Source organism: Apteryx rowi, unplaced genomic scaffold (genome assembly GCF_003343035.1).
Source record: "Apteryx rowi isolate R43461 unplaced genomic scaffold, aptRow1 scaffold_554, whole genome shotgun sequence".
Classification (NCBI taxonomy): Eukaryota; Metazoa; Chordata; class Aves; order Apterygiformes; family Apterygidae; genus Apteryx; species Apteryx rowi.
In genome coordinates, this window is record NW_020450821.1 from 262,630 (window position 1) to 288,877 (window position 26,248).

A 26,248-nucleotide genomic window follows, 5' to 3' on the forward strand; every position below is an offset into this window, starting at 1 on the left:
AAAGCGGCTGTATCCGATCGCGCTGACGAAAGGACGGTCATAAACGCCGTGTCGCGAGGCTCCGCTGAGCGACTCCAGGGGACGGCTTGTCCCTCCGGCCTCTCCTTCCTCCAAAGGAAATACCCCACCTCAGGGCGCCTGGTTAGGAACAGGCCATCTTCAAACGCATACATTGGGCTCCTTGACCCCGAGACAAAAAAAATTAAAAATTAAAAATTTCCAATTTACATCCGGTCCTGTCTTCTTTTCAAGAGTGATTTTAATATTGAGGCTATGTTGACAACGTCACATTTAGGCACCTAAATAAATCTCCCAACTATTTATTAATTAAAACTTTATCTTARCCAATATATTGGTTAATTATACGACCTAATAAGCCAATATCACTGCAAGTAACCTGGCACACAACGGCAGTCGCTGTAGCTTTTCTGCCTTTCACTGGCAGCCGAGCAGGGGAAGGTTGTACGCTCTCTCAGGCCTATCCCAACCGTCGTGCAACGCTGCATSGGAASAAAAACAGAAACCGTAACTCTGCTGCCCAAGGTACTATTTTCATTATAGGAAACAGCAGTAAGAGCATTCCAGCTCCCCTGACAGCCTCCCAGGCTCATTCTCCTGCCATCTGTGCTGCTGGCAGGAGCAGCAGCGGCACCAGCAGCAACTACTCACTGCAGAGAAAGGGGGAAGGAAGCCACTAATGCGCCACTAATGCTTTTCTGTGAAAACTTTAAAAATGCCACCCTTCCCCTCAAATAGTAATAGGACATTGGGGATCTAAATCCTGGGGCTGGCAATGAAATCTAGCTGCAGCTGTGTCTTCTTCTCTTGCCATCGCAATACCCTCTGCAAGGGCAGCAATTGTTCTGGCTARTTTGGTCAAATACAGGTTTGTAACAGCTGGCCACATTCAGGTCATTTGAAGCATTACTTCCATGTTATTACATTACAACTGTCAGCCAAAAACCTCAGAAGTACTGTAGAATAAAAGCACTCCTTGTGATTAACTAGTAAATCATAGTGCACCTAATCATACAGTGGCACAGAAGCAGCTCATATCTCTTAAGATCAGCCAGAGCTTGGTAAAATATATTAGAAAGCATAGAAAAACTGGAGATCTTCTTTGCCCTCAGGCAAGTGCAAAGGTGTAAGATTCAGTATGACAATTTTTCATTACCTTTACACAGAAGTAAATCCTGAGAGATATCACTGCTTACGCTGATCAGTAGCCTATGAAAAGTTTCAAAAAACACATTAAAATCTGACCCAGCCTTAGAAAAAGCCAGATGTCTTAAGCTGTCTCATTTCATAAATAAACTCCCCTAAAGAGAAATATGGCACCATTCATTCTGCAGAATTAAAACTGCACCATGCTGTGCAAGACTAAGATGCTCATGATCAAAAGCTGTTTTCTCTCTCRCTACCACTACTGGAATAAGCATATATATTCTATGTATTAGCAGTGCCTTTAAAGGTGAATATTGGTAATTTCTTACTCAAGTTATTAAATATATCCTATCTTGTATCTGCCATCAGTGCCTTGCAGCAGGCAACTTGGGACTTCACAGAATATATGAGTGCATTCTTACTAAAATATACAGGCAAATTCATTTACAGAYGTTAAAATGAAGACATTATTTCCTGTAGAATCCTAATGTAAGGTGCAATTCCTACAAACAAAACAAAGACAACGTAGCTTTAGTGTAACTTGGGAACAGGCCAAACAGGATGCAGAAGAGTCTTCCAACAGTTTCTCTCCCCTCCAAAAGTTTCTTACAAAACTTTCATAGTATTCAGTAGGATGGAAAAATTAACAGCTCTGTATTGTAAATGATTTCTACAGATCTAGGATCCATTTCCAAAATGGATTAAATATGACAAAACCTTGAAGGCAGAGCTCAGTGTGCATACACTGCAAGAAGCCAGTCCTGTAACAGGAACRCTTGCTTATAAGATTATCGTTGCAAAGGAGAAGGCACTCCTGCATTACTGGAATTCTGACAAGAGTGGATTGAGAACATGTAGAAGAGGAGGAGATGGAAAATGTGTGGAGCCTGGCCCTTCTACATAACAGGCTAAGGAATAATGCCTGCAGACTCATTCTGTCAAGGCTGTATAAACAGACATAAATCTCTGTATTAGAATCTCGTATGACATTGTTTATTCTGTTTTCATATCTAAATATGAAACAATGTAAAATTCTTGGGGTTTACAGACATAAAATATTATTTATTTCAAACTGATTTTATATAAAGCAAAAAAGGAGGAGGAGCAAGTCTACTTCATGCACATAGGATGCAAAAATTTTGTTCTGTTTTTTAAGKGACCAAGGAAGTCTTCAACAGCTGTATTTACCAAGCCTAATGGTAAACTTTGTGCATTCTCTGCCACTGTATCTTGTGAAAGTCTGACAAAGGTGTTAGGGATGATCTCAAGATAGAACGGACAGTATTTCCAAGATGTAATACAAAACTGCATGATAGTAATAGAAACAAATGCTATTTTTGAAATATTGTTTGGAAGCTTAAGGTATTTACTGCAAGAACACAATCTTCACCTTCTATAAGAAGCATTCAGGAATCCCCTACTGGAATAACAGTAGAGACTTTCCTGCATGTAAACATCCATCCTCACCCAGAAGGAAAAAGAAACATTGGCCATGAACAATAATATTTCTCTCTCTTCTCCTTAGCAGCCATCTTTGATCTTCTGTTCTTCAGTACAGATATGGGTGTCAGCCCCAACTCATGGAGTAGTTTGTCATCATTCAGCTTTTTGAAACAGTCCGTAATTTACTGTCATTTTTAACTTCTTTAACTTTCTTTTTTTCCTTTATGTTTTCTTTTGTAGTTTTCCTACAAGAAACACATTGGAGACTAAGAAAGCTGAACATTATGCATCAAAAAGATGAAGTAACACGTCAGTTACCAGTTACCCAGTCATTTTACATCATATTAGTGCAGCTAAACATAAATCCTTTGGTAGCAACACTCTGAAGATGGGTAAGTGGGTTTTTTGTTTGTTTTGATCCTATCCAGCAGTCATCTTCAGGTAAGCAGTCCTGCTCCAAGGCACATCATCCTGAATAATGTCTCCCTTCCAGTCAAGACAGTTCCCAAACATGAGCAAGCTCTAGTCATTATATTGCAAGATTTATTTCTTGTAGTAGCAGTCTATGCACTAAAAACAAGCAAGCCCTTTGCCAGAAGAGGAGCAGATAGGTTCTGTCAAATGATAGTTAATCTAAAGTCTCACTTTAAGGCCAGTGGTTTAAACTTAGCTTGTTACAGAGCTAGCTGAAATGCTACCATCTGATAAATGGCACCACATAAGGTGAACTGATGGCATTAATCCAGTYTCCAGTAGACAGATATTGGCACTAGAACTTCACCAACATTACTAGCATTGTTACTTGGTGGTCTGTCCAAATAAGATAGCAGTTACTATTAGTAGGATAGCTGGGGGAAGCTTGCTGGGCCTCTTTGGATAAAGGGGATCTCTTACCTCCTCTTGGGACAAACCCACTTACTTTTTTCTTTTGGCCTTTTTTAAGAAGCACTGCGGGGTTGTACAAATGGCTTCTCTTGCCAGTGGTTTCTTAACAAATTTCTTCTTTTGCTTGCTGAGAACAACATTTAGTGAAGAAGGATTAAGTAGCTATAAAGGGCAAATATTAACATCCAACATAAAAAACAGATACTGAAAATATATTCAGACCTATAAGTCACCAACATCTACTAAAGCTTTTTGTCATTGTTTATTCCAAAATCAGTTCAGCCACATTATCTCTAGGGCATTAAAAAAAATATTGGAGTTAAAAAGATATTGTGTTAAAAAATAGAAACCTGTGTATAAGTCCTATATGAAAAAGTGAACAGAAGCACTAATTACAAATAKATATATTGATATATTTATCTATACAGATACACTCCCACACCCTATTTGTTCAAGATAACTCAAAAGAGTAAAGGGCTTTCTTTTTCCTGGGGTCAACTGTTTTTCCTCTAATTGAGAGGGTTTTTTCCCATTTTTATGCAAGTAAAAGAACCCACCACCATCAAACTCTAAGATTTCTTTTGCATATAAACTGCAACTATACTGCAAACTAGTAGATCTTTTGCAACCCTTATATATTCAACATCAATCATGCAGGCTTTTAAAATGGAAAATGAACTGGTAAACTGTGCAAAGAAACATACCTTTGCAGTTTGGGAAAGTGTTTTATGTAGTCTGGCACGGGACAGCCAGCTCGCTGAATAACACTGGCTATACTGGAAAGGAGAGCGGAGAGAAAAGATCAACTCTGGCAGTACATGCTTGAACAGAAAGATAAGCAACTACTGTGGAAAACAATGATTCCTAATAATTGGCTTTTTTTTTTTTTWAAAAACAAGAAACGACAACACAAAAACAAGCCAAGCAAGTTTGAATTGAACTGAGAAAAAAAACAAAAGGCATAACTGAAACTAATAACTCCATTTGAATAGCTTAAACAAGTTGAAACTCTAGATGACTACAGATTTTAGGCAGGTGAATAAAAAGTAATAAGCCAAACAGGAAAGTATCAGCCAGTCTTTTCAAGAATAAGCAAATTAAAGGACTGGATTACAACTGTGGTTTTGTATATTAACAAAAACTTCCAAAAAAGAAAAAAAAAACAACCACCCAATCACCGTGTGAAGTAGTCGTACTTTCTACACGGCAGATGACTTAGGACAACCAAAACAAGAACAAAGCCAGTTGCGTAGACTCTTGGACCTGCCCTTTAACTGGGTTCAAGTCAGAATAATCAGTTTTGCTGAAAGATGTTACCAAGTAAGCCGTTATGTTGCTGTTACTGGTAACATGACTGAAGCAAGTGAAAGGACACCAATTTATCTTTGGCTGCATTAGTGAACGGCTTCAAAAATAAACCTTAACCTGAAGYGTTCTTAGTCTTTCCCATACTCTGGTGTCACCTTGCAGTTCCACGATAATTGATACCAAGTTCTCTATCCACACTTGTAAGAGCTTTTTATAGCACAGGGGGATTTCAGAGCATGGAAATACTGTGCTTACAAGGTGTGTGGTACCAGAAAGAACTGTGTGGTTCAGCGGTACACTACAGAAAACACAAAGAGTATTTTTGCTACATCATGTTTCCAATTTACCTTCGTAATAAAGGTTTATCATCTTCTGTAAAGAAAGTGACTGCTTTTCCTGTGTGTCCTGCTCTTCCAGTTCGACCTGTCAAATGCAAATTTTACAAAGAGTAGGGATTTTACTTTAAGTATCTTTGTTTAATTCTGTTGTTCTTCACAGCCCCAGTCTCCTGATGCATGTATACCACATGCACTACCAACCAGCTGATCATTGGAGATTGTTCCTGCTGCATGAAAGCACAAGCATGTCAGAAGGGTCTAAAGACTTAAGGTTCATAGAAGCCTAACAAAAAGTCAGTTTTACTGAACGGTGAGCCCAGATATAAGCTAGCTTAGGTGGTGTAGAAGTTAGTACTGTAGCAACACAGTCTTTACTTCAGCRTCTCTGCTTATGCACAAGAGCATCTCCATTAGAGACCTACAAATTGAGAAAAAGGACATGCTCTGTGAACAATCACTCACCTATCCTGTGGATATATTCCACTGCGCTCGTGGGCAAGTCATAATTAATGACCATATTCACTCCTTTGAAGTCAATTCCTCGAGCTAGTAAAGCTGTGCAGATGAGCACCCAGATCTTCCCAGCTCTGAAACTGTGTACTACGTTATCTCTCTAAGAAAAGAAAAGAAGTGTACTTGGGAACAGYCTAAGTAGCAATTTGAGAACAGAGATCAATTTGTGTACTGAAAGTTGTCATGATGTTAACTAATAAACCTAAATCTCCAAACCAAAGCCTACAGTAATTTAACTGTTTGTAAAATTTATCTGAAATCACATTAGAACGCTCTTATTTTAACATTTCTTTCTAAAGTGTTTCTGGAAAAGAAGTGAATCCTCCTACCTGTTGCTGAGTTTTATCTGCATGGATGACATCCACATTGATGCCTTCATAAATAAGTTCATGGAAAAGCTCTTTAGCCCTCTCAATAGACTGTACAAAAACAAGGACTGGAGGAGCAAAACCCTGCAAAAGAATAAACTTGTCTGAAGTTCAAGTCCTTTTCCTACCTTTATTGATTGCAGATACTGTGCTACTATAGACTTAATCAGCCTCAGTATTTTACATTTCAGAGGGTGACTTTTTTTGACTAACAAGAACTTTGGGAGTCAGAACTAGGCAAGTTCAACTCCACTGCCTTTGATGGAATGGTTTTTGACTTAAGCACTATGCTGCATTTTAATCCACAGAAACTAAGAGATTAATATATATATATATATATATATATATATATATATATGAGGAACCCACTCATACTGCCAAGTAAAATTAAATAGACTGTTAATACAGAGCGGCCCTAAGACTCAAACACATAACCAAGAATGGGGAATCCTCTCAGTTTTCATAGGGGGAGTACTTACTCCTCTTGTACAGCAGATTTGCACAATGGTTTAAAATCCGTCAAAGCCTATGACCTGTTCTTCAGTCCTGTTAACTTTTCACTTCCTCATCACCTAGCAAATTACGCRTCTCTGACAGAACACATGGCTCATTTAGGAAGCAAGCAGAATGTGTTCAATCACTCCAAAATACCTTTTTAACAAGCTCTCTCATTGCCATTAGCTTTCCTGTCTCAGATCCAACAAACAAAAGCTCCTGTTCTACCGTCTCCGCTGCAGAGTTTCTGAAACCAGAAATCCAACAGAAACACACCACTGTTAGTATCTTATACGTACAAAATATTAACTGGTGAAAGAGAAACACTGCAAGACAATTGTTTCAGCAGTATATGCTCCTAGGGTTAATGTTTATTTGATGAAAGTAACAGGCAAAGGAAAACAACACTTTCCCCAATATCTAAGAAAGATTTCTTGAAACGCTTTCTTGAGTACCAAGATTAATAACACAGATATACAACCAAGTGGAATGGTAATGCAAAGAAAGYAAATAATCTGATCAGGAATGGAAAAACCATGTGAGTGCAACTGCACACATACCTTGCTCCAATGGACACCAGAACAACACTGTCAAGGTTGAGTTTACACCACTCCTCTACATCATGTGCAAAGGTTGCACTGAACAAGGCTCTTCTCACCACGTGGGATGTGCACGCCAGGAATATGGAGGCCAGCTGGTCTCGGAATCCTGTTTTCCCATCTTCAAATAGTTTGTCTGACTCATCAACCACCAGCCACTCAACACTAGGAACAGAGAGATTTTCTTTTCAGCAACAGTTGCTTGTGGAGAAGACAAAAGTTCCGACAGACCATCACAGATAAAAGGACTATGCATGCATTCATTTTTCAGTAACAACGGTAAGAAAGAAGTCAGTAGCAAAGCCAGACTGAATAAAGATTCTCAGTACCTGGACAAGTCTATTGCTGGAGGATCTTGCTTCAGCAAATAAATGAGTCTGTTTGGAGTAGTAACCAGTACATCTACAGGAAAAAAAGCAAAACATTAAAAAACAAACAAACAACAGAACAAAACAGACTTAAAGCCTTAAGATACAAGGGTTCCAATCCAATCTGCCAGAGGTTTATTAACATACTCCAGGGCAAGGCACTTCATTGTTGCAGTCTACTTCGGGTAAGAATAATTAAGCAGAAGATATTGTAAAAGGCTGTGGATTTCTCTARAACTAGAAGATTTCAAGTAAATTGTTCTTAAAATCCATCAGAAGTGGTTTGGATATAAAAATCAATCCCCCTCCATTCTTATTCTGCGCCCTACCTTTTTAAGCATACAATTTAAAAAGATCCACTCTCATGAAGCTCACTTCCCACTCCTTCCACGCAAGGTACTTCKTTTAGTGTTGAGCAATGGATTGCATGACTTGAGTGGTATTAAATGATCTCTTAAAAGCCACATATGCCAGAAGAGAAGAGTTAGCAGTGTCATTTAGAAGTTTTCTGAACACTTCAGTAGTTAAAACAATTACCAAATTTCTTAGATGATTTGGGCCCGAACTTCTTAGCTGCTTCAGCTGCTTTGTGGATCATATGTATTCTGAAGCCAGTTCCCTCAGCCAATTTTACCAGCTCTCGATGTGTCTGAAAAAAACCAGCAACACAGATTAAAGTTTTTACTCATTACCAAGCTGAGTAGCTGTTGTAATCAGAAAAACCCCAAGCATTTCTCAAGTTTTAGTTTCAAACATCACCCAGATTTCAGTGGGTTAGAGGAAGCTGACTTATTTTTCTAGCATCATAAAACTTAGCTTTCTAACATACATTATTCACTTGAAAGTTCTCTCCTGGGTCTGAATGCCATATTTTGACTCTAACGATGTATGCTCTTATAATTTCTCTCTATTTGTATAAAAATGGAACTCTGCCCAAAGCAGTATTTTTTATTTCAGTTTAATAACAAAGACTCAAGACAAAGTTACTGTCCCAAACACAGGATTTCAAGTAAACAGATAAAGCATTGGGCAGTTTTAAAATATGAACAAAGAAACTTGAGTCCCTAATCTCATCATCTATCAGATACTAGATATGTAGCCATTTCACAAAGACTTAAAAGAAACATTCAAATTTACTTTTTTCCTGATATTTTAGAAGCAAGAAAAAAAAACTATTAGTCTGCCATTTTTCTGAATCAGAGTAAGAGTGAGAACTTCAACGTAAAGTACATAAATATGATGACAACCCCTCTTCCCCACACACACCTGGCTAGCAAGTTCTCGGGTAGGAGATATGATCAGAGCTCTGAATCCTTTGTTCCGAGGTTGTTTCAGATGTGTTAAGAGAGGAATACAAAACGCCAGTGTTTTCCCAGAGCCAGTGGGGGCTGAAGCTAGAAGTTCCCGACCCTGTGAGAAAAACAGCAGTGTGTTATATTTTACTAGATGGAAAAAAAAAAAAAGTCATGCAAATATTAATGCTACCAGCTAAACAAACAGAAGACACTAGTAAAAGCACAAATCAAGAATCTTGTAATACCTAAATTTTGAACTCTGATGGGTTGATACATATTTWAAGCTGTATAACTAACCACTGCTGTAACCCTAAAAAAGAGGCCTCTATCCAAGTTTTGCCATAAGTACAATAAAATGCAATACCAGAAAACTTACATGAAGCATAACGGGAATGGCCTGCATCTGGATTGGTGTTGGGACCTGGAAGCCAGCAGCTTGAATATTTTCCATGATTTTAGGGTGGATTTTGTATTCCCTTTGAAGTTGTTCAAATGTGGCAATTGGGTCAGGAAGATCTGTTCCTTGAACATTAATCTTGTGTTGATTCCTGAAGCGATTTATCTAAAAGGTATAAGACAAACTCCTYCTTTTTTTGACAGCATAAAACTAAACAAATGGATTCAGCTTCTGATTATTTTGGCCATCCTTGGTCCACCCTCCTCCCAAGAGCAATTACTGTGAATGAACTTCAACTTTCAGATGAAACACCCAGAGAAATCAAATAATCTGTTGCTACATTAATATTCTGTAGTCCCACCTTTTCCTTTCTCAAGCATTCAAGTCTTTCAGCAGTAGGTTTTTTGTCTCTTGCATCTTTGAATTTTGCTTCCAGAGAGGACATCCACATTATTCCATTACTTTCTGACAACTCTGGCACAGACACAGATTCTAGAAGTTTCAAGAAATTTCCCATGAGTAAAATTCAGGCAAAAAAACTACTTGGTAAAAAAAAAAAAAAAAAAACACCTCAAAACCTTATTTTGCTCATGCCCACTGAAGTCAGCAAAGACCCTGGGAGGATGGCGATTATATCTCCATGCCTTAACGCTGCCTGTATTTCGTGGGCTTTGACACAGTCCAGCCAAAGAACCCAGAAACCGCCTTTCCAGTAAAAGGACCTACTACAAGTTTAAAAAGCAAAGTTAAGTAAGTGCGAACTCAACCAGGGCCTCTCTCCGGGACACAGGTGCATACACACAGATACCTGCTGTYTTCTTCTTTTTCCTCTTCCCGCCGCCGCTCTCCGCCGTTGTTTTTCGCTTTCTCCCGGCCCCCGCGTCACGCTCCCCCCCGGGGCCCCCCGCTGCACCCTCGTCCCGCGGCCCCGGGTGCGGGGCGGCCCCGCCGGGCCTCGGCGGCGCTCCCTCCTTGCGCCCGAAGAAGTCGAGGCTCCCCGGCGAGCCGCCGCTGCCCTTCACCACCTAGGAGCGAGGGGAAAACGGTGAGACACCGGCGCCTGCCCGCACCACTGCCCGCCGCCGGGCCCGCGGCACGGGACGGGGACGGGACCCGGCCCCCCCGGCGGCGCCGCACCCCGAAGCGCTGCGCGTCCCGCCCGAAGCGCCGCACGTCGAAGCGGGCGCCGGCGCCCAGCCGCCGGAACAGCTCGCGTGCCTCCATGCCGCCGCCGCCTCCCGGCGCCCACCGCGCCGACCCGGAAGCGGAGAGCACTTCCGGGGGCGGCGGCGTGTTACGGCAACCGCCCCCCCACGCAGCAGGGTGCCATGGCAACGCCCCCCGGCGGCCATGTTGGCGGGCGCGGGCCGCGCTGCCATGGCAACCGCGCGGCGGGGCCGCAAAACAGGGCGAGAACCGCTGTATTTAGCTGCTCCGCGGTTCGCGCAAGGCCCAGGGCCTCCGTCATCGCGCGGGCCTGGCCCGAGTCACAGACAGCGGCTCCGGCGCCCCCGCCGTAAAACCCGCCCGGTCCTGGTGGGCCCGGTGCGGCGTTTGGGCCTTCCGCCCATGCTTGGTGGCAGGTTAATTGCACCGATGGCTTCGCCTGATTTTCGAGGAACTCCTCATTTCGATAAAAGGACGGAAAGCTTTGTGAGAAGCTCCTGTGCACACACGCCTGTGTTTTCACTGCATTACACTGTGTTTTCACTGTGTTTCACTGAGTTACAGTGTCAATAGCGGGTCTCCAAGGCCCCGTGGGCCGAGCGCTCCTCGATCAGTCATGTCACAACACACACTCGGCCTCTTAGACATGTCAGCCAAGGTGCTGGATACCTCTGAGAACATGAACCAGTGGTTTATTAGCATGTTCCGATTTTTTTAATTTATATTCCCTTTATCAATTGCCTGGGAATTCCCTTTGGGCTGTGCAACAAGTGGCTCCACCTTTCTCAGTGAAAATTTAAGACCGTCCTCACTTGGTCTGATTCAAACCCATTTCAGTCAAAAATACTGAGGGCTCAGTCCTCAACCAGCCTTCTGATTTTAAGCCCCGGATCAACAAAGCATTTAAGCATGCATTTAACATAAAGCAGGTGAGCAGTCCCGATAACACCCAATTTAAAGTCAAGCATGTGCATAGTGTAGTTGCTTAATGCTCGATTTACACTGATATAATCCAGCCTCACACACATCGCTTGCTACTGTGCTTAAAAAAGTTCTAGAGGCAAAGAGAGGAGAAACAAACCAAGCAACTCAGCTGTTCAAGCCAGTCAAAAAGCTTCGCAGAGATAAAGATCAAAATTTATTTAATTCATGCATTTATTCAGTATGATAAGCTTTGAGCCCCTAATAATACAGGTATGCTACTAGTACCTTGTATCAGATCAAATGATACTGCTATTTTTCCTGGTATTCTTGAAGTAAAACAAACAGAAATCCAATTAAGCAGCATAACATCAGCATTACAAAAACTATTTTATGCAATAAAATTCTCAAGGGCTAAATGTTTACATTGCCAAACTCTGAGAGTCCTAAGAAAAACAGGCAATGGTTGTTCCTCCTGTAATGCTTGCTTCTTTAATTACAAGCTTTGAGATGAAAAATTGCATAAACTAGATCCTCCCTACAGTCCGTATCTGCCTGATTTATAGCATCTTTTCTCTGCCAACCTTTTGACTTCCCAGCGGACAGATGGACGCAGTCGTATGGAAACCTCGGGTGGCTGCAACGACACGACGCTGCCTCTTCCTTCTTTTGTGTCCCTGTGCCGATCCATTGCTATGTAAGCATTTACAGTGAATAAAGACGGCGCAGGAGCACGCCACCAAGCCACATCCGCAGGGCCGTTCCTGGGGTGGACGCTGCTGCGGGTCTGGTGGAAGAAGTGACTAATGGTTGCTGTGAGAGGACGGGGAAGAATGCGGAGGAATTTGTGTAACAAAGAACTATAAATCATCTCCCATACACCACCAATATCCATCACTCACCCAAGAGATGCTGTCAGCAGATTCAAGAGCGAGGAAACGGGAAATATTCCCTTCGTCAATAGACAGGGAAGTCCCTTTGTGGTCCGCGGCGAGCAGCTCTGCTCCCGAGGTGACAGTGTTGGGCAGAAAGCCGGGAGTCGGGAGCCTGGGACTGCCCTGAGCTGCTGTTGGGAAAAGCACCTGATGGCACGGGCCCAGCTTCAGGCACTTACAGCCCTGGGGCTCGAGTCTCCTTCACGCTAAGGTCAATTTGCCCTGCCCTGGGAGTGGAAAGAGAGGCGAACGCGCAGGACTTGGGCTGTGAGCGGTCACGTTGCATGCCAGACGTGAAGTCAGCGAAATACGAAAGCCAAGCAGCCTACATTAATGCAAAGCAAAACTTCTCCTGTCAAGGCGTCAGGTTTGGTTTTGTTTCCCTGGTGCTGCTCTATCAATTACTAGGCACTAATTGCCAAGTCGGTGCTGACACCGAATTTCCAGCAAGGCCTTTAAAGGGGGAGCGTGGGCCTTTCAGATCAGCCCAGCAACTAATGCAGTAATTAATGGTACAACAGCCTGATGTAACCGGGGAAATCCTCTGCTATTAGCAGAGCTCTTTGGGCTGGATCTTGATTCTACAAAAGTCAGCTCAAAACTGCACCTATCCTCCAACRCTGTATTTGATCCTTAAAATACCTAGATGGCTTGAACTGATTTCACTCTTTTTCAGTACCACTCCTGCTTGTGTTGAGCAAGGCAACATCAACACTTTTGGAGATGTACCCCCTCAGATRCCTGCCAGAGAAGCACCACAAGACAAAAGACAACTTTCTTTGTCCCCTATAGTTAATCCAAAATAGTAAAGGGAAAGGAAAGTGCATTCCTCAAAGCTGCTGGGGAGTTCTCCTGCACCCCAGCAAACAGCAGCTGCATGTGCCAGCTAAGGGGGCACCAAGAGCCATMGTTATTGCAGCGTTCGGTGCCCGAGATCTGTCAGAGAGAGCACAAGGAGCAAGTGCCTCGCTGGGATCAGGGTGGCCGCTGCAAAGCAGAGCTAGAGAGAGTGATCGAAAACGGCGTGTGAACTTCAGGAGTCAACATGAGCCAAACCCTGGGCCGTTTTAATCTTTTCTTCCCTCAAACTGGAACCCAGTCCCAAGCGCTCCTCCGAGGCTGTGCTGAACACAAGCCAGAGCCAGCCCTGAGCGGAGCCCCGCCAGCTACCACTGAGCTCAAGCGAAGTGGACAGGAGTATTTGCTGGACCAGCTCACGGTCTTTATTAGCCCCCTGCATCTGCTTGGATGTGCCGGGGAACACGAGTGCTTCCGACACACCGTGGCTGGCATAAAATTATAACAGCAGCACGTTAGTACTGGCCCCGCTCTGGCAGGACGCCTGCGGACTGAAACGGGACGCGGGGGAGAGTCCCAGGTGTTATGGCGTTTCTCCCCTTCATTTATTTTTCTTGCAGATGAGTACCTGGGCCTGCAGCATGCACAGGCAGAAGGTTAATCCGGGGGTACCCTTCTGACCGAAGCAGCCCACGTGCCGAAGGGGATGCTCTGGGGAGCTCTGCGGCTGCGCAGAAGAAGTCCAGGTGAGCTGAGTTAGAAAGCTCCTGGCCATTTGGCTGCATCCTGGCAAGCCACGCTCCCATACTTCACCCCCGTGCAGCCACATCCYGCYGGGAACGGGAATAGCAGAGAAGACRCAGGGCACTGTCGCAGCCAGCGCTGCTCCAGCAGCATCTGCCGGCACCTGTATCATCCCGTGCGTCAGACAAGGCCGCTCGCCCCTTGCAGGTTACACTTACGCTTACAACCTCTGCAAAATGGGGGGGCACAGTGCGGCCCAAAGCTGCTGTCCAGGTGCTCGGTATGGGCCCTGCCCGGTCAGTCCAAAGTCTCTCTTTGACATCAGTCAGCTCCTTGGGCCTTGCCAAATAGGTAATACCGAAATAAAAAGGTGTAAGATTGCAAAGCAAATCTGGTGAGCAGATTTTATTTCATCACATGCACAATCGGGTCGGAGACACTCACCTAAAGCCTGAAGACACCCATGGATCCCCTCTTGAAGAAAGCCAGTTAAGGCCAATAGCTTTTTAAAAAAATTTTTTTGGTATATTTTTTAGTTGTTGTAAGATAGGAATTATAGGACCRAGCTTGTAAACGGGACTTTTACATATCTGTTCCCCATGTCCCACTATCATACTAAATTATCATCACTAATATGCACATAACAGTCAATTAGCCTAGCTGAGTGCACTCATGACCTCTGATCCCTGCTGTGTCCCCCAATCCATTAACAGGCCCTCATCCTTTAGCGCTCAGTATGAATTGATGTAGCATCTATTCTCTTTCGGCAAAGAAACATGCTTCCTCATTCATCTGTCCATTTCCACTTTCTGTTCTTTTGTCYTCTCCTTCTGTTCCCTGTGTTGCTAACCTGGTCACAACTTCTTGACCCCACRTCCTTGTCCCTCCCAAGGGTGTTGTAATCCCAATCACTACCAAAAAACTTTTACTTTTTTTTCTTTGCCCACATCTTATTTAGCAAAAATGGTTTCCAGCGGTGTGGGAGCTTTGATCCCCTATTCAAGAAATCCTTGCAATGTTTTTTTAAAGACTTTCTTTCTAAGGCAAATGAATTCTTCATAAAGGGGGAAATGGTGTGCTAGTTGGTCTCTGTTCATCTGAAGAAGACAAATGATCTCTTTTATTACTTGAAAAGCATAACAGTTGAGTGTGTAGATTTGTGATTTATCTGTAATTAAGAATCCATTTGGGCGGCATCTTAATTACAGAGAGGAAAATTAATTTTGCTGGATATAAAAGTAAAATAAAAGTTCCTCGAATTAGAAGAGAGTGCAGAGTTTCTGAGGGTCAGGTTTTGTGCAGATCTGTAATAACAAGAATGCTGGGATGGGACAACTCTTTAGTGCACGTTTGAGGTTTTTGGCTTTTAGGGTTAGTCCCTGGGGCCGAGAAACAGAAGCGCAGGGAGTCAGCACGCCTCCTGATCCCGTTTCAGAAGCGCTCCCGGGGCCCTGGCTCAGCTCAGCTCCTTACCGTGGCACGTACTCCCTCTTTTCTCCTGCTTTTCCCTCGCTCCCGCTGGAGGCTGTGGCTTTCCCGCGGCCCCACGYGCCGCCCGTGCGCTGCACCTCCGGGGGCGAGCCGCGCGGTGACTTCGCCCCTCGTGCTGCTGTAGGACCCGCGATCATTCCRCCGTCTGCAGAGGGGGGTAAATCGCCCTGTCGCGTCCCCCCACTTTGCAAACCCCACTGCAAACGCAGAGGAGGCTTCGTCCTTTGTGTCGCCCCAGCGGCAGAGGCTYGGAGCCTCCCGCGGGTCTCTGCCTTCGGAAACCTCGGCTGTGGGCTGTTACATGGTTGTTTACCTGTTTGCACTGAGCGGCAAATAGCCCAGCTCCCGGGCCTGTGTAATACAGTCCGTGGCCCAGTCCATTCATGTCAAATGTTTGTTCTGACCACACGTGGTGACACCAGGCTCCTTTCATGAAGTCTCTTTGCTTTGTCCCACGAACGGCCCAGAGCGATGTCGTGCCCGTCCGGTCCACGTAGGAGCTCCCACGGCGCTCGGCAGCGAGAAGGAAAGCAAGGGACGTGAGCGCCTGCCTGGGTGTGAACGAGGGAGCCGCTGCAGCACGCAGAGCGGCTTGCAGGGCTTGCCGGCCGGCCCCGCTGGGATGGCGCACGGTGCTCCGAGGAGATGGGTCTGCCGGAGCCTGCGGCTGGAGCAGCAGCGCGGTACTCGTGGTGGCGTTCGCTCCACCATGGGATGTGGAGCGTCGCAAGTGCCAGCCTTGGTGGGAGGATGGCGGGACATTGAGGCTCATTCAGACCTGGGTGGATTGCAGCGAGCCCCCAGATTTGCAAGTCCTGGGCTGCTGGGAGGAGGCCGGAGCTGGGCAGTGCAGCGGCAGATGGGGAAGCTGCAATGCCTGGAGCCGCAGGAGCTGTTGGGGAGCAGGCTGCACACGGCATCGCACTTTGCAGGAGCTCTCTGCAGCCCTGTCCCGGGGTGGGAGCAGCGCGGGGGACGCGTGGGGCGTACTGGCATCGCCCGGCATGCTTGGGTTGAGCTGAACTGCGGTATCAGCCAAGGGRTGCATCGCAGGGGTGCCAGCCTCATCTGCCCAGCGTGAAGCATCCGCTGGGCTCTGTACATCTGATCCCGTGGCCGAGATGCAGCACGGAGAGGGGGGCTAGCAACGTCTGCAAACAGCCCAGCCTCAAACACAAGCAGTTTCTGCATTCCTCTCTGTGTACTAGTCAAACGGACATCGGCTTAACCAAATCCGCTCAAAGGCTTCAAAGGGCAGAGCGTGTTTGCTGTCCGCAGGGGAGCACAATGCTTTCCCTTTTGACCCATCGCGCAGGACGGCGCGGCGGGGACACGGCGGGGACGCCGGCAGCGGTGCCCGAGGGCGCAGGACGGCGCGGTCCTGCTGCCGCGTCTCGCCGGGCCGTCAGGAGCGGGGCCGGGAAGGAGCAGCGAGCGCCACGGCTCCGTGCGGCTGCGGCCGAAGCCTCCGGTTTTCCTGCTGAAGTTTCCAGCGGATCCGCCCAGCCAGCTGGACAGGCAGAGCGAGTCTGGAAAGAAAACCGCGCGCTGGGAGCCGGGCGCTGTCGTATAACCCAGCGTCGCTTTTTACACGCGCACCAAACATTTTTGAAGTTGCTGAAATAGCTCRTCTGACCCGGGGACGGCCGCAGAGGGGAGGTCTTTGCCCCGGGACGGCTCCAGCGACGGCAGCYGAGGGGACTGCGGAGGCAATAGACGCCGAGGAGTGCCCGCTCCCCGGGGTGGTCCGGTGCCCCACGCGGAGAGCCCGTGCGGGACCAGCTCCGATAAGCGCGGCTCTCGCGCRGGCAGCGCTAAGCTGGTTTTGACCCGGTGCCTTTGCCGGCTGTATCGCCCACATGCCAGCGCGAACAGGAGGTGCTCCGGCCTGGATTTACCTGTCGGAGCAGGCGTCAGCCGGGCCGCGCTCTCCGCGGGCTGACGTTGTGTTGTGCTTACCGACATCGCGCGGAGGCACCCGGGCCATCCGGGGGAAGCGGCACCCTCCCTGCGCGCCGCCAGGTCTGTTGGGTCAGCTCCGCTCTGGCTGCTCTCGTTCTATGTCTGTCTTAAAGCTGGTGCAGGAATCACCATAGTCCGTGCACCAAAAAGTACCGCTCCCCTTGGAGCATCAGCTCGGATGCAGCAAGCTTTGCAGTGCCGCAGCCCCTGCCCTCGCTCCTGCTGGATTACCCTTCGTTCCTCTGCGGGACCAAATGGTGTAAATTGACCTGATGCTGGATATGCATCAGCTGGGGAAAACTTTGCCCGTTTAGCTTCATGAGCCGCTCATGGAGTAAAACACTAGTTGGCATAAAGAGAGAATCCACATCATTTCCTTCCCGACTTGTACGGCACTGACGGGAACTAAGCCCAGGAGCAGTCTGAGCTGATCCAAAAGGGCTCAGCCCGGCACTCGGTTGCCTTGAGAGGGAATTGGGGAGCAGGAGGGTGCAAAGAGGGTCTCTGAAGATAAAAACCTGCACCTTTGCTCTCCAAACTTTACTAAGTGGGTCTATCACTTCTGAGCCTCAATGAGAGGGACCAAGCAGGCTTCACGCCTCTAGCCCTTTTTCAGCTTTGCGCTTGCAGTTTTTGTTTGGGATAGCTGAAAATCACAGACACAAAGACACTCCACCAAAAGGCTTTTCCCGAGGTGTCCCGCTCTGGCTGTGAAGGCGAGCCACCAGCCCTCTGCACRGAAAGCCTTTCCCACGGCAGCCTGCACTTGACTTTCGAAACAACCAGGTTCCAAAACAAACACGGACGCTTTTGAACGCCGTTCAAACCAAAGCCCTGCGCCACATCTTCTGAAGGGTCACCCTTTACCGCCGATGTGCTCCAAGTCATTCAGCTATGTTAGCTCTTTGCAATCAAAGCGCTTCAAAAACTACAGCAATAAGAGTGCACCCTCCCTCCTCCCTCCTCCCCCTCTTTTTTTTTTAACTGACCTATGGGCTCAATATCCAAAATTGATGGGGTTGCTCTTTGTCCGTCTGGTAGACAGCTCTTAATTGGTTTGCTTAACACTCAGCTGCTACAGTTAGCGAAGGGTGAGGAATAAGCTGCGGTAGAATAAGGGCAACATCATTAATGCCGCAGGAGGGTGAGGACACGGGTCTCCTGACCTCCAGCTCTCCATGTCCAAACAGATGAGGGAGTTTAGAGCCTGGTCTGGCCAAGGCTTTGCCAAGGGCCCCTGTCTCTCTGGAGCAAACCCAAACCCCAGACAGAAACAGCCCCCAGAGGTGGGGTTTGCAGGAAAGCAAACTAAAACGCTGGTCCGGGAGCCCATTGCTATTTCTGGCGGATATGGGGGTCTTCTCATGAACTACTTGACTAACCATGTTCGGGCATGTAGAAACCTGGATCAATAACGCAGGGGAGAGCAAGAGAAATGAATCACTGCTCCTTCAAGGGAAAACTCCATCTGCTTCCGTGTCTCACGCTGCCTGCTGAACTGACACCTGCCAAACAGCAGATGATGATGACGATGATTGTGGAATTTCCAGGGCCTTTTACCCAAATATATGGTACTGATACTCTAAAATGTCTTGCTAAGCATTTCAGCTCCTCTTATTGGTGATGATGCTGGTGCAATATAATCTTTACCCTGGGTGCGTAACTCGAGCAGATGATCACACAGAAACAACGAACCAGAAGAAATGGTATTTAATTATGGTATACATTAAATTAAAAGTCATTCTGCATATTGGTCTCCAATTCGTGATGACTTATTTACCTTAGGGCAACTCCTATTAGTCCCAGCAAGGATTAGGGTCCCGCTGTGCTAGACATTGTACAAATACAGAGCAAAAGAGCCTTCCTTGCCTCAAAAAAAAGCCTCCAGTGGTTTTCTTTTTAGCATTGGTCATCTGTCCACAGCTACCTCCGCTGGTCGTCACCTCTCTAATCACTTGCAGCGCCTGGCACACGCTGCAAAGCTTCAGAAAAAAACTACACAACGTGGGAGCCTTGCATCAGTTTCCGAAGGGCTGCCGGCACGGAGGAGCTTGCGTCCCACGGGAGGTGAGACGACGCCTCTTGCAACTTTTGGAAGTCAGACTTGGGCACCTAAATTGCTTTGGCCTGGAGCCCTGTGTCCTTAGCGGGTGCCGATCCGGACGCGGCACCGACCGCAGACCTGCGCCGATTCGCAGCCTGCAGATCTCGCCTCGAAGCCTCTCCGAGCGCAGGCCAGGCGGGGAAGAGGCAGCGCTCCGACCCACGCTCTGAACTTGCCGGCGGGCCAAAGGAGACCTCCCTCGCCCTCCGACCYGGAGCGAGAGAGGAGGCCTGCTGCAGCCTGGTGTTTGCATCCCTCCGCCTGCCGCCGAAGGACGAGCCGGTCTGTTCCCGGAGGTTCGTCGGCAGCGGCTCGTCGCCAGCCTACTCGCAGGGCAAAATAAACCGCCCGTACCGGCCGTGCGCTGGGCAGGAGACGAGGCGGCCACGGGGCTCCCAGTCCCTTCTTCCCAAGGGATTGCCGCTGCAAAACTGCAGAGGACAAAAGCTTTCCGCCGCCCTCTTCCCACCCCGCGGCAGCGCCTCGCCGAATCCGGCCGCGGGGCCGTGGCTCCGCTCGCCGGCCGCCCCTTCCCGCGGGCTCCGCGCGTGGCGCCGCGGAGACGTTCGTGCCCGGCCTCGCGCGGAGCGCTGCCATCCCACCGGCATCCTTGCACGGGGCCGGGTCTTCCCTCCTGAGCTAATTCACTTACAGAAAGAGGAGATATACAAAACCAAAACTATGCTCAGCTCTGACCTTTACCAAAAAAAAAAAAAAAAGAGAGAGAGAAGAGGTTTGGGAATAATATACACGGGCGGGGGAATTGCACTTAATTACAGTAGTTTACATCCATTGGACAAAATTCACCTCTTTCATATAAATCTCTATGTATAGGAGACGGGGAAGGGTCAGGGTGGAGCAGACCGTCCCTATATTTACAGTTTAATTGGCTCAGTTCGACAGCACATGCGATTCCTCCTTCCGCACGCCAGGTAACAGCTCCAAGTCCCTCTCAGTCCTTTGGGTGACGGAGTATAACTTAAATAGCATTGATCTTCCCCTGCTGCCGGTTCGCAGCACAGTTTGTTCCTATTTCCGCAGGGGAGCCGGCGGCCTCTCCGAAGGCAAATACTTAAGAGCAAATCCTCAAGACGCGTCTCGGAAATACTGCGTGGAGGGACGGAGGAGCGCGGTCCGCGCGGGGGCCGGCTCCTCGCGAGGCCGGCTGGTCCCCGGCGCGGCGCGGCACGGCACGGCACGGCATGGCGCGGGAAGGCGACGGCTCGCCCGCGCTCCCCGGCTTGGATTCGGATTAACGGGCTCCTCGCGCCGGTGCTAGACGAGCTGGCCGAGCTTCGCCGGGGCAGCTCCCCCCCCCCCGCCCCGGCTCGCGGGGCGCCCGCGGGATGTGGTGGAAAATCCGGTCCGGTTGCTAGGTGCAAAGCAAGTGAAGTGTGGAGCATCACCAGGCTTGCAGGGGACACTAGGAGAGAGGCAGGAGAGGCAGGTGACTGGCAGGGCCGGCGGGAGCCGCCGCCGCCGGCCGCCCCGCTGCAAACCCCGCAGCGCCGCTGGTCCCAGGGGGCTGCCGGGGCTCGTGCACCCACCCCCCCCGGGGCTCGCGCCGCGGGAAAACCGCTTCCCAAGCCAGATATTGCCCCAAAACAACAAAAAAAAGGGGCCTGTTTGTGCCCAGCCTCCTGGAGAAATTGTTCCGCGGCAGCTCGCTCACCTCAGTAGTGCTGCCAAGAGCAGCCAAGCGCGAGGCGCTCTGCTGAATAAATGAGGTCACGCTCGCGGTGGGAGCAGGGCCCGTCACGCGCCGGCGCTCGCCGCCGGCCCCCGGCGCTGCCCCGACCTCCGGGGAACGAGCCGAGCCGAGCCGAGCCGTGCCCGGCGCCCACGTCCTTCCCACCGGCCGGCGCGGCCGAGGGTCTTGCGCATCTGCCGCCGCCTTCCTCCGGCGGCGCTGGCACATCCGCGGGAACCGCCGCGGCGCCGGGACCCTCGGTGCGAAGCACCCCTCGGATTTGCCCCTCTGCTCTGCCCATCGCTCCGGGCGTCTGGGCGCCCTCCCGGCTTGCAGCACCGCGGCTGCAGAAGGCAGGGAGCACCAAACCGCCTACGCCAAAAAAACCCACTCAAAACGGCCAAACCGGCCCGGAGCTTTTTGGCAAGGCTGCTCCGCGATTCCCCGCATCCCACTCCTTCTCAGGACGGAGACGGGGCTGCGGCCACGGCAAACACGGCAGCGCGGAGATAAGGAGACGCCAGGAGCCCTCCGCGGCATGGTGTCAGGGCCGGGCCGCGTGGCGAGCGGGTGTTTGCGCTCGTAATAAAAATGGTGGCTCGGCCCTAAGTGCTGTCGGAGGAGCTGTTTGCCCCTTCCAAGTCTAAACAACAACATCTGATAAGAAATCAGCAGCATCGGGCTCCCTCCGGCGGGAGGGTCCGCGGGGACGGCCTGGCCTGCGCGGTGCAGAAGAGCTGCCCGGGGCACGGCGTTTTAAGGTTTGCGCAAAATCCCTAGGAGCAAACGCAGCAAAAAGATCAAAACCAAGCTGGGAACTCATGGCCGCGCGGGGCCGGCGAGCGCCTCTCCCTTCCCCGCGCTCCGTCGCGTCGAGGGGGCCGTGCCCGATCAGGCGTCCCTGTTCGCGGCAGCTCCGGCCTCGTGGCCGAGCCGGCGCTCCGAGCTGCGGGAAGGCTCCYGGCGCTGTCAGCCGGATCCAGGAGCCCCAGGCCCCGGAGGCGCTTAGGCGTTTGAGCCATCTGGGGATGCAGCAGCGTCTGCTGCACCCCCGCTCCCTTCCTGTGGCATTGAATTCTCACCTCTTGCTAACGAAACAGCTTAAAAAACAGATTTCCAGAGATGCTGCATAGGAGAAAAAGGGTTTCCAGCTCCGGCTTGATGCCAAGCAGTGCCTCCCGACCAGGAGGAAGAGAGGCCAGGGGTCCGCGCGCCGTGCTCGGACCAGTTCCCGCGCCCCGGCCGACGCCGCGCTGCCTTATTGCGTCCGCTTTTAATTACCACCTTCCCTGCTCTAACGAAAGCGGGGGGAAAAAAAGCACGCGGGAGGGAGGACAAGGCGCGCGGGGCGACTTCCTCGGGCAGCCCTGCTTCACGGTGGGCGACGACCGCCCGGCCGGGGCAGCGGCTCGCGCTCGGCTCGGTGACCGGCCTCGCGGGTATCATCACGCGCCCTTTCCATTAGAGGAGCATTTCCTGTGCTCGGAGGGCTTGTTTCGACAAGCGAGCATCAAAGCCAGCCAGCGGCGGGGCGGCATAATTAATCAGGGGAGCAGTTCGGGCTGAACGCACACCAGATGGATTGATAAAGCCTCGCAAAGGAAATGGTCTTCCCGAGGCGCGCGGCCGTGCCTGGCTGCCTCGGCGGCGGAGCCGGCCGGGCGAAGGGCTCCGTGCTCCGTGCTCTGCGCTCCGCGCGCGGCCGCCGGCCCGGGGATGCTCCCGCGCCGCCCGGCCCCCCACCGCGCTCCTTTCCAGCCTGGCCCCTTCCTTCACCCCCGGGCGTCCGTGGAAGCGACGTCCCGCCGTAATTCCCCGCCGTGTTTACTCTGCGGTCATCGCCRGCATTTTTCCCTTTCCCCCGTCAAACTCGGCAAGGAAGTTTATCTGGACGCAAGTTCAAGGCTCCTCTCTTATTTATCTAGCGATCAATAAGGGCCACATATTTCCCACAGCCCCCGGGGCTGGCTGCTCAAAGAGGAGCATTGTGTGCCGAGGGTCTCGCGCGCCTCCTGCGAGCCAGGATCCGGCGCGCCGAGGGGCCGATAAGGGTTTACGGGCGGGAGGGGAGCAGGGGGGCGACCCCGGAGCGCCGCTCCCGCCGGCCGGCTCGCGCCCGCCCTCGCGCTCCAGCCCGCCCGCCCGCCCGCGCCGGCCGTACCTGCTTACTGGAAGACATATTGGTTAAAGTACTGATGCTGCTGGTGTCGGTCACCACCATCGCCGACGGGAAGCGGGAGGTGTGGGAATACTGGGGGGGCTCCTGCTTGTGCGCGTACACTGCGGGAAGGGAGGAGAGGAGCCGCCGTCAGGTGAAAGCCACCCGGAGCCGTCGCGCGCGCCGGCTCGCGGCCCCGTTGCGTAGGCATCACGCGGAAATTAATGCCGTGGGGACACGTAGGAGATAAGACGAGCCGTGGGAACGAGCCCCCGCGTGCCGGGAAGGCAGGAGGCCCCCGGCCACTGCTGGCGAGCCACGTGCGCCTCCGGGCCGGAGGACACGGCACACATCCGGGGCGGCGCGGCACATCCCGCTCTGCCCCGGGGGTTATTCTGACCGCGCGTCTAACCCCTTACTGTGCGAGTTCTGCAGCTGCGTCACGGTGGCCATGAAGGGCTGCTGCGCCATGTGGCTGGGCGACTGCTGCATGAGCGGCTGCTGGTGCGGGCTGTGCAGCTGCTGGGAGAACTGCACGGGCTGCAGCGCTGCCAGGCTCCCGGCGACGCTGTTGATAACGGGCACGCTCTGCGCCTGCGAAGTGTTCAGGCCTGCGCGGCGGGAGAGAGCACAACGAGCACCGAGACGTCAGCGCAGGCGGAGAGGGCTCCCGGCACCCCCGGGACGGGGCTCCCCGCGGCCGCTCCCCGCCGTGCACGGTCCAGGAGAAGCAAACCCATAACCCCAGCGCTGGTGCGGTGACACCAGACCTCCATCGACCTCCTCCCTTACGCACAGAGCTGTGGCAGGGCCCGGGGCCAAATATGACAGAGTCAATGGCAAAAGTTCCCTGCTGCCCCCAGGAGAAGGAGCCACCCGGGGCGAGCACCGAGCACCCGTTGCATCCCCTGCGGCATGGGGTGCAAGGGGCAGGGCTTCACTGGGCAAAGCATGCGAGCACCCATTGCATCCCTTGTGGCACAGGGTGCAAACRGGAGGGTTTCCCCAGGTGAAGCACATGAGCACCCGTTGCATCCCGGGGTGCAAACAGGAGGGTTTCCCTGGGCAAAGCATGTGAGCACCCGTTGCATCCCCTGCGGCACAGGGTGCAAACAGGAGGGTTTCCCTGGGCGAAGCATGTGAGCGCCCATTGCATCCCCTGTGGCATGGGGTGCAAAGGGGAAGGTTTCCCCAGGTGAAGCATATGAGCACCCATTGCATCCCGGGGTGCAAACGGGAGGGTTTCCCTGGGTGAAGCATGCGAGCACCCATTGCATCCCCTGTGGCACGGGGTGCAAACRGGAGGTTTTCCCTGGGCGAAGCGCGCAGTGGCAGGAGGACCCCCACGCAGGCGCGGGACGGCGGAGCACTTACTCTGCGCGATGGCCATGACGCCGGAGAGCGGGGTCATGATGAGGTTCTGGGACTGCTGCGGGTTGTGGTGGGACAAGCTGTGGATGTTGGTCAGGGTGCTCACCGGGGGCAGCCCGCCCCCCGAGACGGAGATCTGCCGGGGAACAAAGCGGGGCAGCGGGTGTCAGCGGCGCGGCGGACAGCGGGGGCAACCCGCGGGGGCCCGGCAGACCCGCGGCCGCTCGGGCGGCACACGCGCTCCAGACCCTGCCTGCGACTCCTGAACGCCGCGTTAATAAATAGCAAAGGCATAGCGAGAGCAGCAGTGGCGAGAGGCTTTCCTGGAAGAGCTTCCCGAGATCCAGCCGAGCACGGCGCTGGGGACATGACGCAGCCCCAGCGTTGGCCGTCCGGTTGCCCGAGTCCAAGCTCCTGCAGGCAGGGGGCAGCTGAGGACTCGCAACACTCATTAACTAACCATCACCCTTGCAGAGGAAAGGTGGGAAATATAAACTCTGGAAGTTAAAAAAACCAGAAGGCAAATAAACAAAGACCTCACAGTGATTTTCTAAGCCATCGCTTCCAAGGAGAAGCTCTGCGCTTGCCGGCCTGTGCACAGCAGCGGTGGCTGCACCGGGCACRGACATGGCGCTCAACCAGGCTCGCTGGCCAAGGCGAGGTCCCTGGCTTTCAAGTCAGTGTTTAAAGGTCAGACACAGGGCAAAGTCACTCGGAGCACGCAGAAGCCGCTGAAACTGGTTCCCAGCGTAAACGGGGGCTGCGAGAGCACCTGAGTGTTTGGATTGCTGCACGCGCTCCCATTGCGCTGACCTGCGTCGGGAGGGAAGGGGCGAGTTCACCAAGCCTCCTGCCCCAAGCAGCCTCGGTCCGGACCTCGGAGGCATCGCCGAGGCCGCGTGTGACACTTCCGGATGCTGGTCCGAGCACCTTGTTTGTTTTGCATGTGCGGTTCGAGATTGTCCCATCACGATTGAAACAAATGAATCAATAAATTCCAAAGCAGGGGAATGACTCATATTTCCTTATCCAGTATTTTCCCCTTTCAGGGTTTCTTCAAGGCCAGGTTACAGCACGCTCCGGTGCACCGCTCCTGCAGCCTGTGGCTAACGCGTGCTGCTCGCTTGCAGCCGGGCTCCGCTCAAGGGGAGATTAGACCAAAAACCCTTCACCCCGAAGAAACGAGCTGGGGATTGCACGACTGGGGAAAACTCTCCGAACACGGATCCCCCGGGAGAGGCTCTCCGGAGCTACCGTGGCCACGGGCAGCCCRGGAGCATGAAGAGGGAAACCCAGGGCAGCTGCAGGCTCAGCCTCAGAAAAGATTGCCCTGAGATGCGGCAATTTCCTTGGCTGCTCTTGGTTTCGTGTGGGATATTAAAGGCGCGTGTTTACTTACTAGAAACCGCAGCCTACAGCATACTTTTATGAAATAACTTGCAAGCACTAGCTAGCCTTGCTTAAAGATCAGAGATAAGCGGGCAGGCTGCGCGCTGCCGGAGGACCGGCACAGGCGCGGGGCGCTGCTCAACGCCCGCGCGGCTGCGGTGGCAATGCCGGCGCTGCCACATGYGTCTTCCTCCCGCCGCTTAACGCTGCATTTCCAAACAGCTTTCGCCCATGCTGCCCTTCCCATTTTGGGGGAGCTTTTGCTGCGCTTTCCCGAAGGAAATGCGACAAAACCTGCCCCTCCAAAGGGACCCCGCAAAACCTGCCCTCCAAAGGGACCCCGCA

At 51.1% G+C, this 26,248-nt stretch overlaps 3 protein-coding genes across 8 annotated transcripts in view; all 3 read right to left on the reverse strand.

Moving 5' to 3' along the window:
• SYNRG (synergin gamma) overlaps positions 1–2,680 on the reverse strand; it is a 46,745-nt gene extending 44,065 nt beyond the window's left edge. For all 3 annotated transcript variants that reach the window (XM_026081572.1, XM_026081571.1, XM_026081570.1), the window contains exon 1: positions 2,555–2,680. In XM_026081572.1, the coding sequence (XP_025937357.1) occupies positions 2,555–2,658 (104 nt within the window). In that variant the 5' untranslated portion in view covers positions 2,659–2,680. The remainder of the gene's footprint in view (positions 1–2,554) is intronic.
• DDX52 (DExD-box helicase 52) lies at positions 305–10,414 on the reverse strand. Of its 4 annotated transcripts, XR_003256016.1 has the most exons (16): positions 9,752–9,897; positions 9,535–9,665; positions 9,153–9,338; positions 8,748–8,891; positions 8,019–8,130; positions 7,443–7,515; positions 7,075–7,278; positions 6,671–6,761; positions 5,981–6,103; positions 5,601–5,751; positions 5,148–5,223; positions 4,197–4,268; positions 3,527–3,619; positions 2,555–2,852; positions 1,175–1,227; positions 305–500 (listed from the first exon to the last, which is right to left on the reverse strand). XR_003256016.1 is itself a non-coding variant. In XM_026081574.1 (15 exons), the coding sequence occupies exons 1-15, from the start codon at positions 10,395–10,397 to the stop codon at positions 2,765–2,767; spliced, it is 1,848 nt and encodes a 615-aa protein (XP_025937359.1). In that variant the 5' UTR covers positions 10,398–10,414; the 3' UTR covers positions 2,136–2,764. The 4 variants fall into 4 exon arrangements, 2 of the variants coding, with proteins under 2 accessions (XP_025937359.1, XP_025937358.1); XR_003256017.1 differs by lacking the exon at positions 1,175–1,227; XM_026081574.1 differs by lacking the exons at positions 305–500; positions 1,175–1,227; positions 9,752–9,897 and adding exons at positions 9,982–10,198; positions 10,311–10,414 and having other exon boundaries at positions 2,136–2,852.
• A 10,283-nt stretch (positions 10,415–20,697) lies between these two features.
• The window catches only part of HNF1B (HNF1 homeobox B), an 18,663-nt gene continuing 13,112 nt past the window's right edge, over positions 20,698–26,248 (reverse strand). Inside the window, exons 6-9 of the mRNA XM_026081576.1 lie at positions 24,518–24,650; positions 23,563–23,754; positions 23,147–23,265; positions 20,698–20,718 (exon numbers count right to left, since the gene is read on the reverse strand). Of these exons, the coding sequence (XP_025937361.1) occupies positions 20,698–20,718; positions 23,147–23,265; positions 23,563–23,754; positions 24,518–24,650 (465 nt within the window). The remainder of the gene's footprint in view (positions 20,719–23,146; positions 23,266–23,562; positions 23,755–24,517; positions 24,651–26,248) is intronic.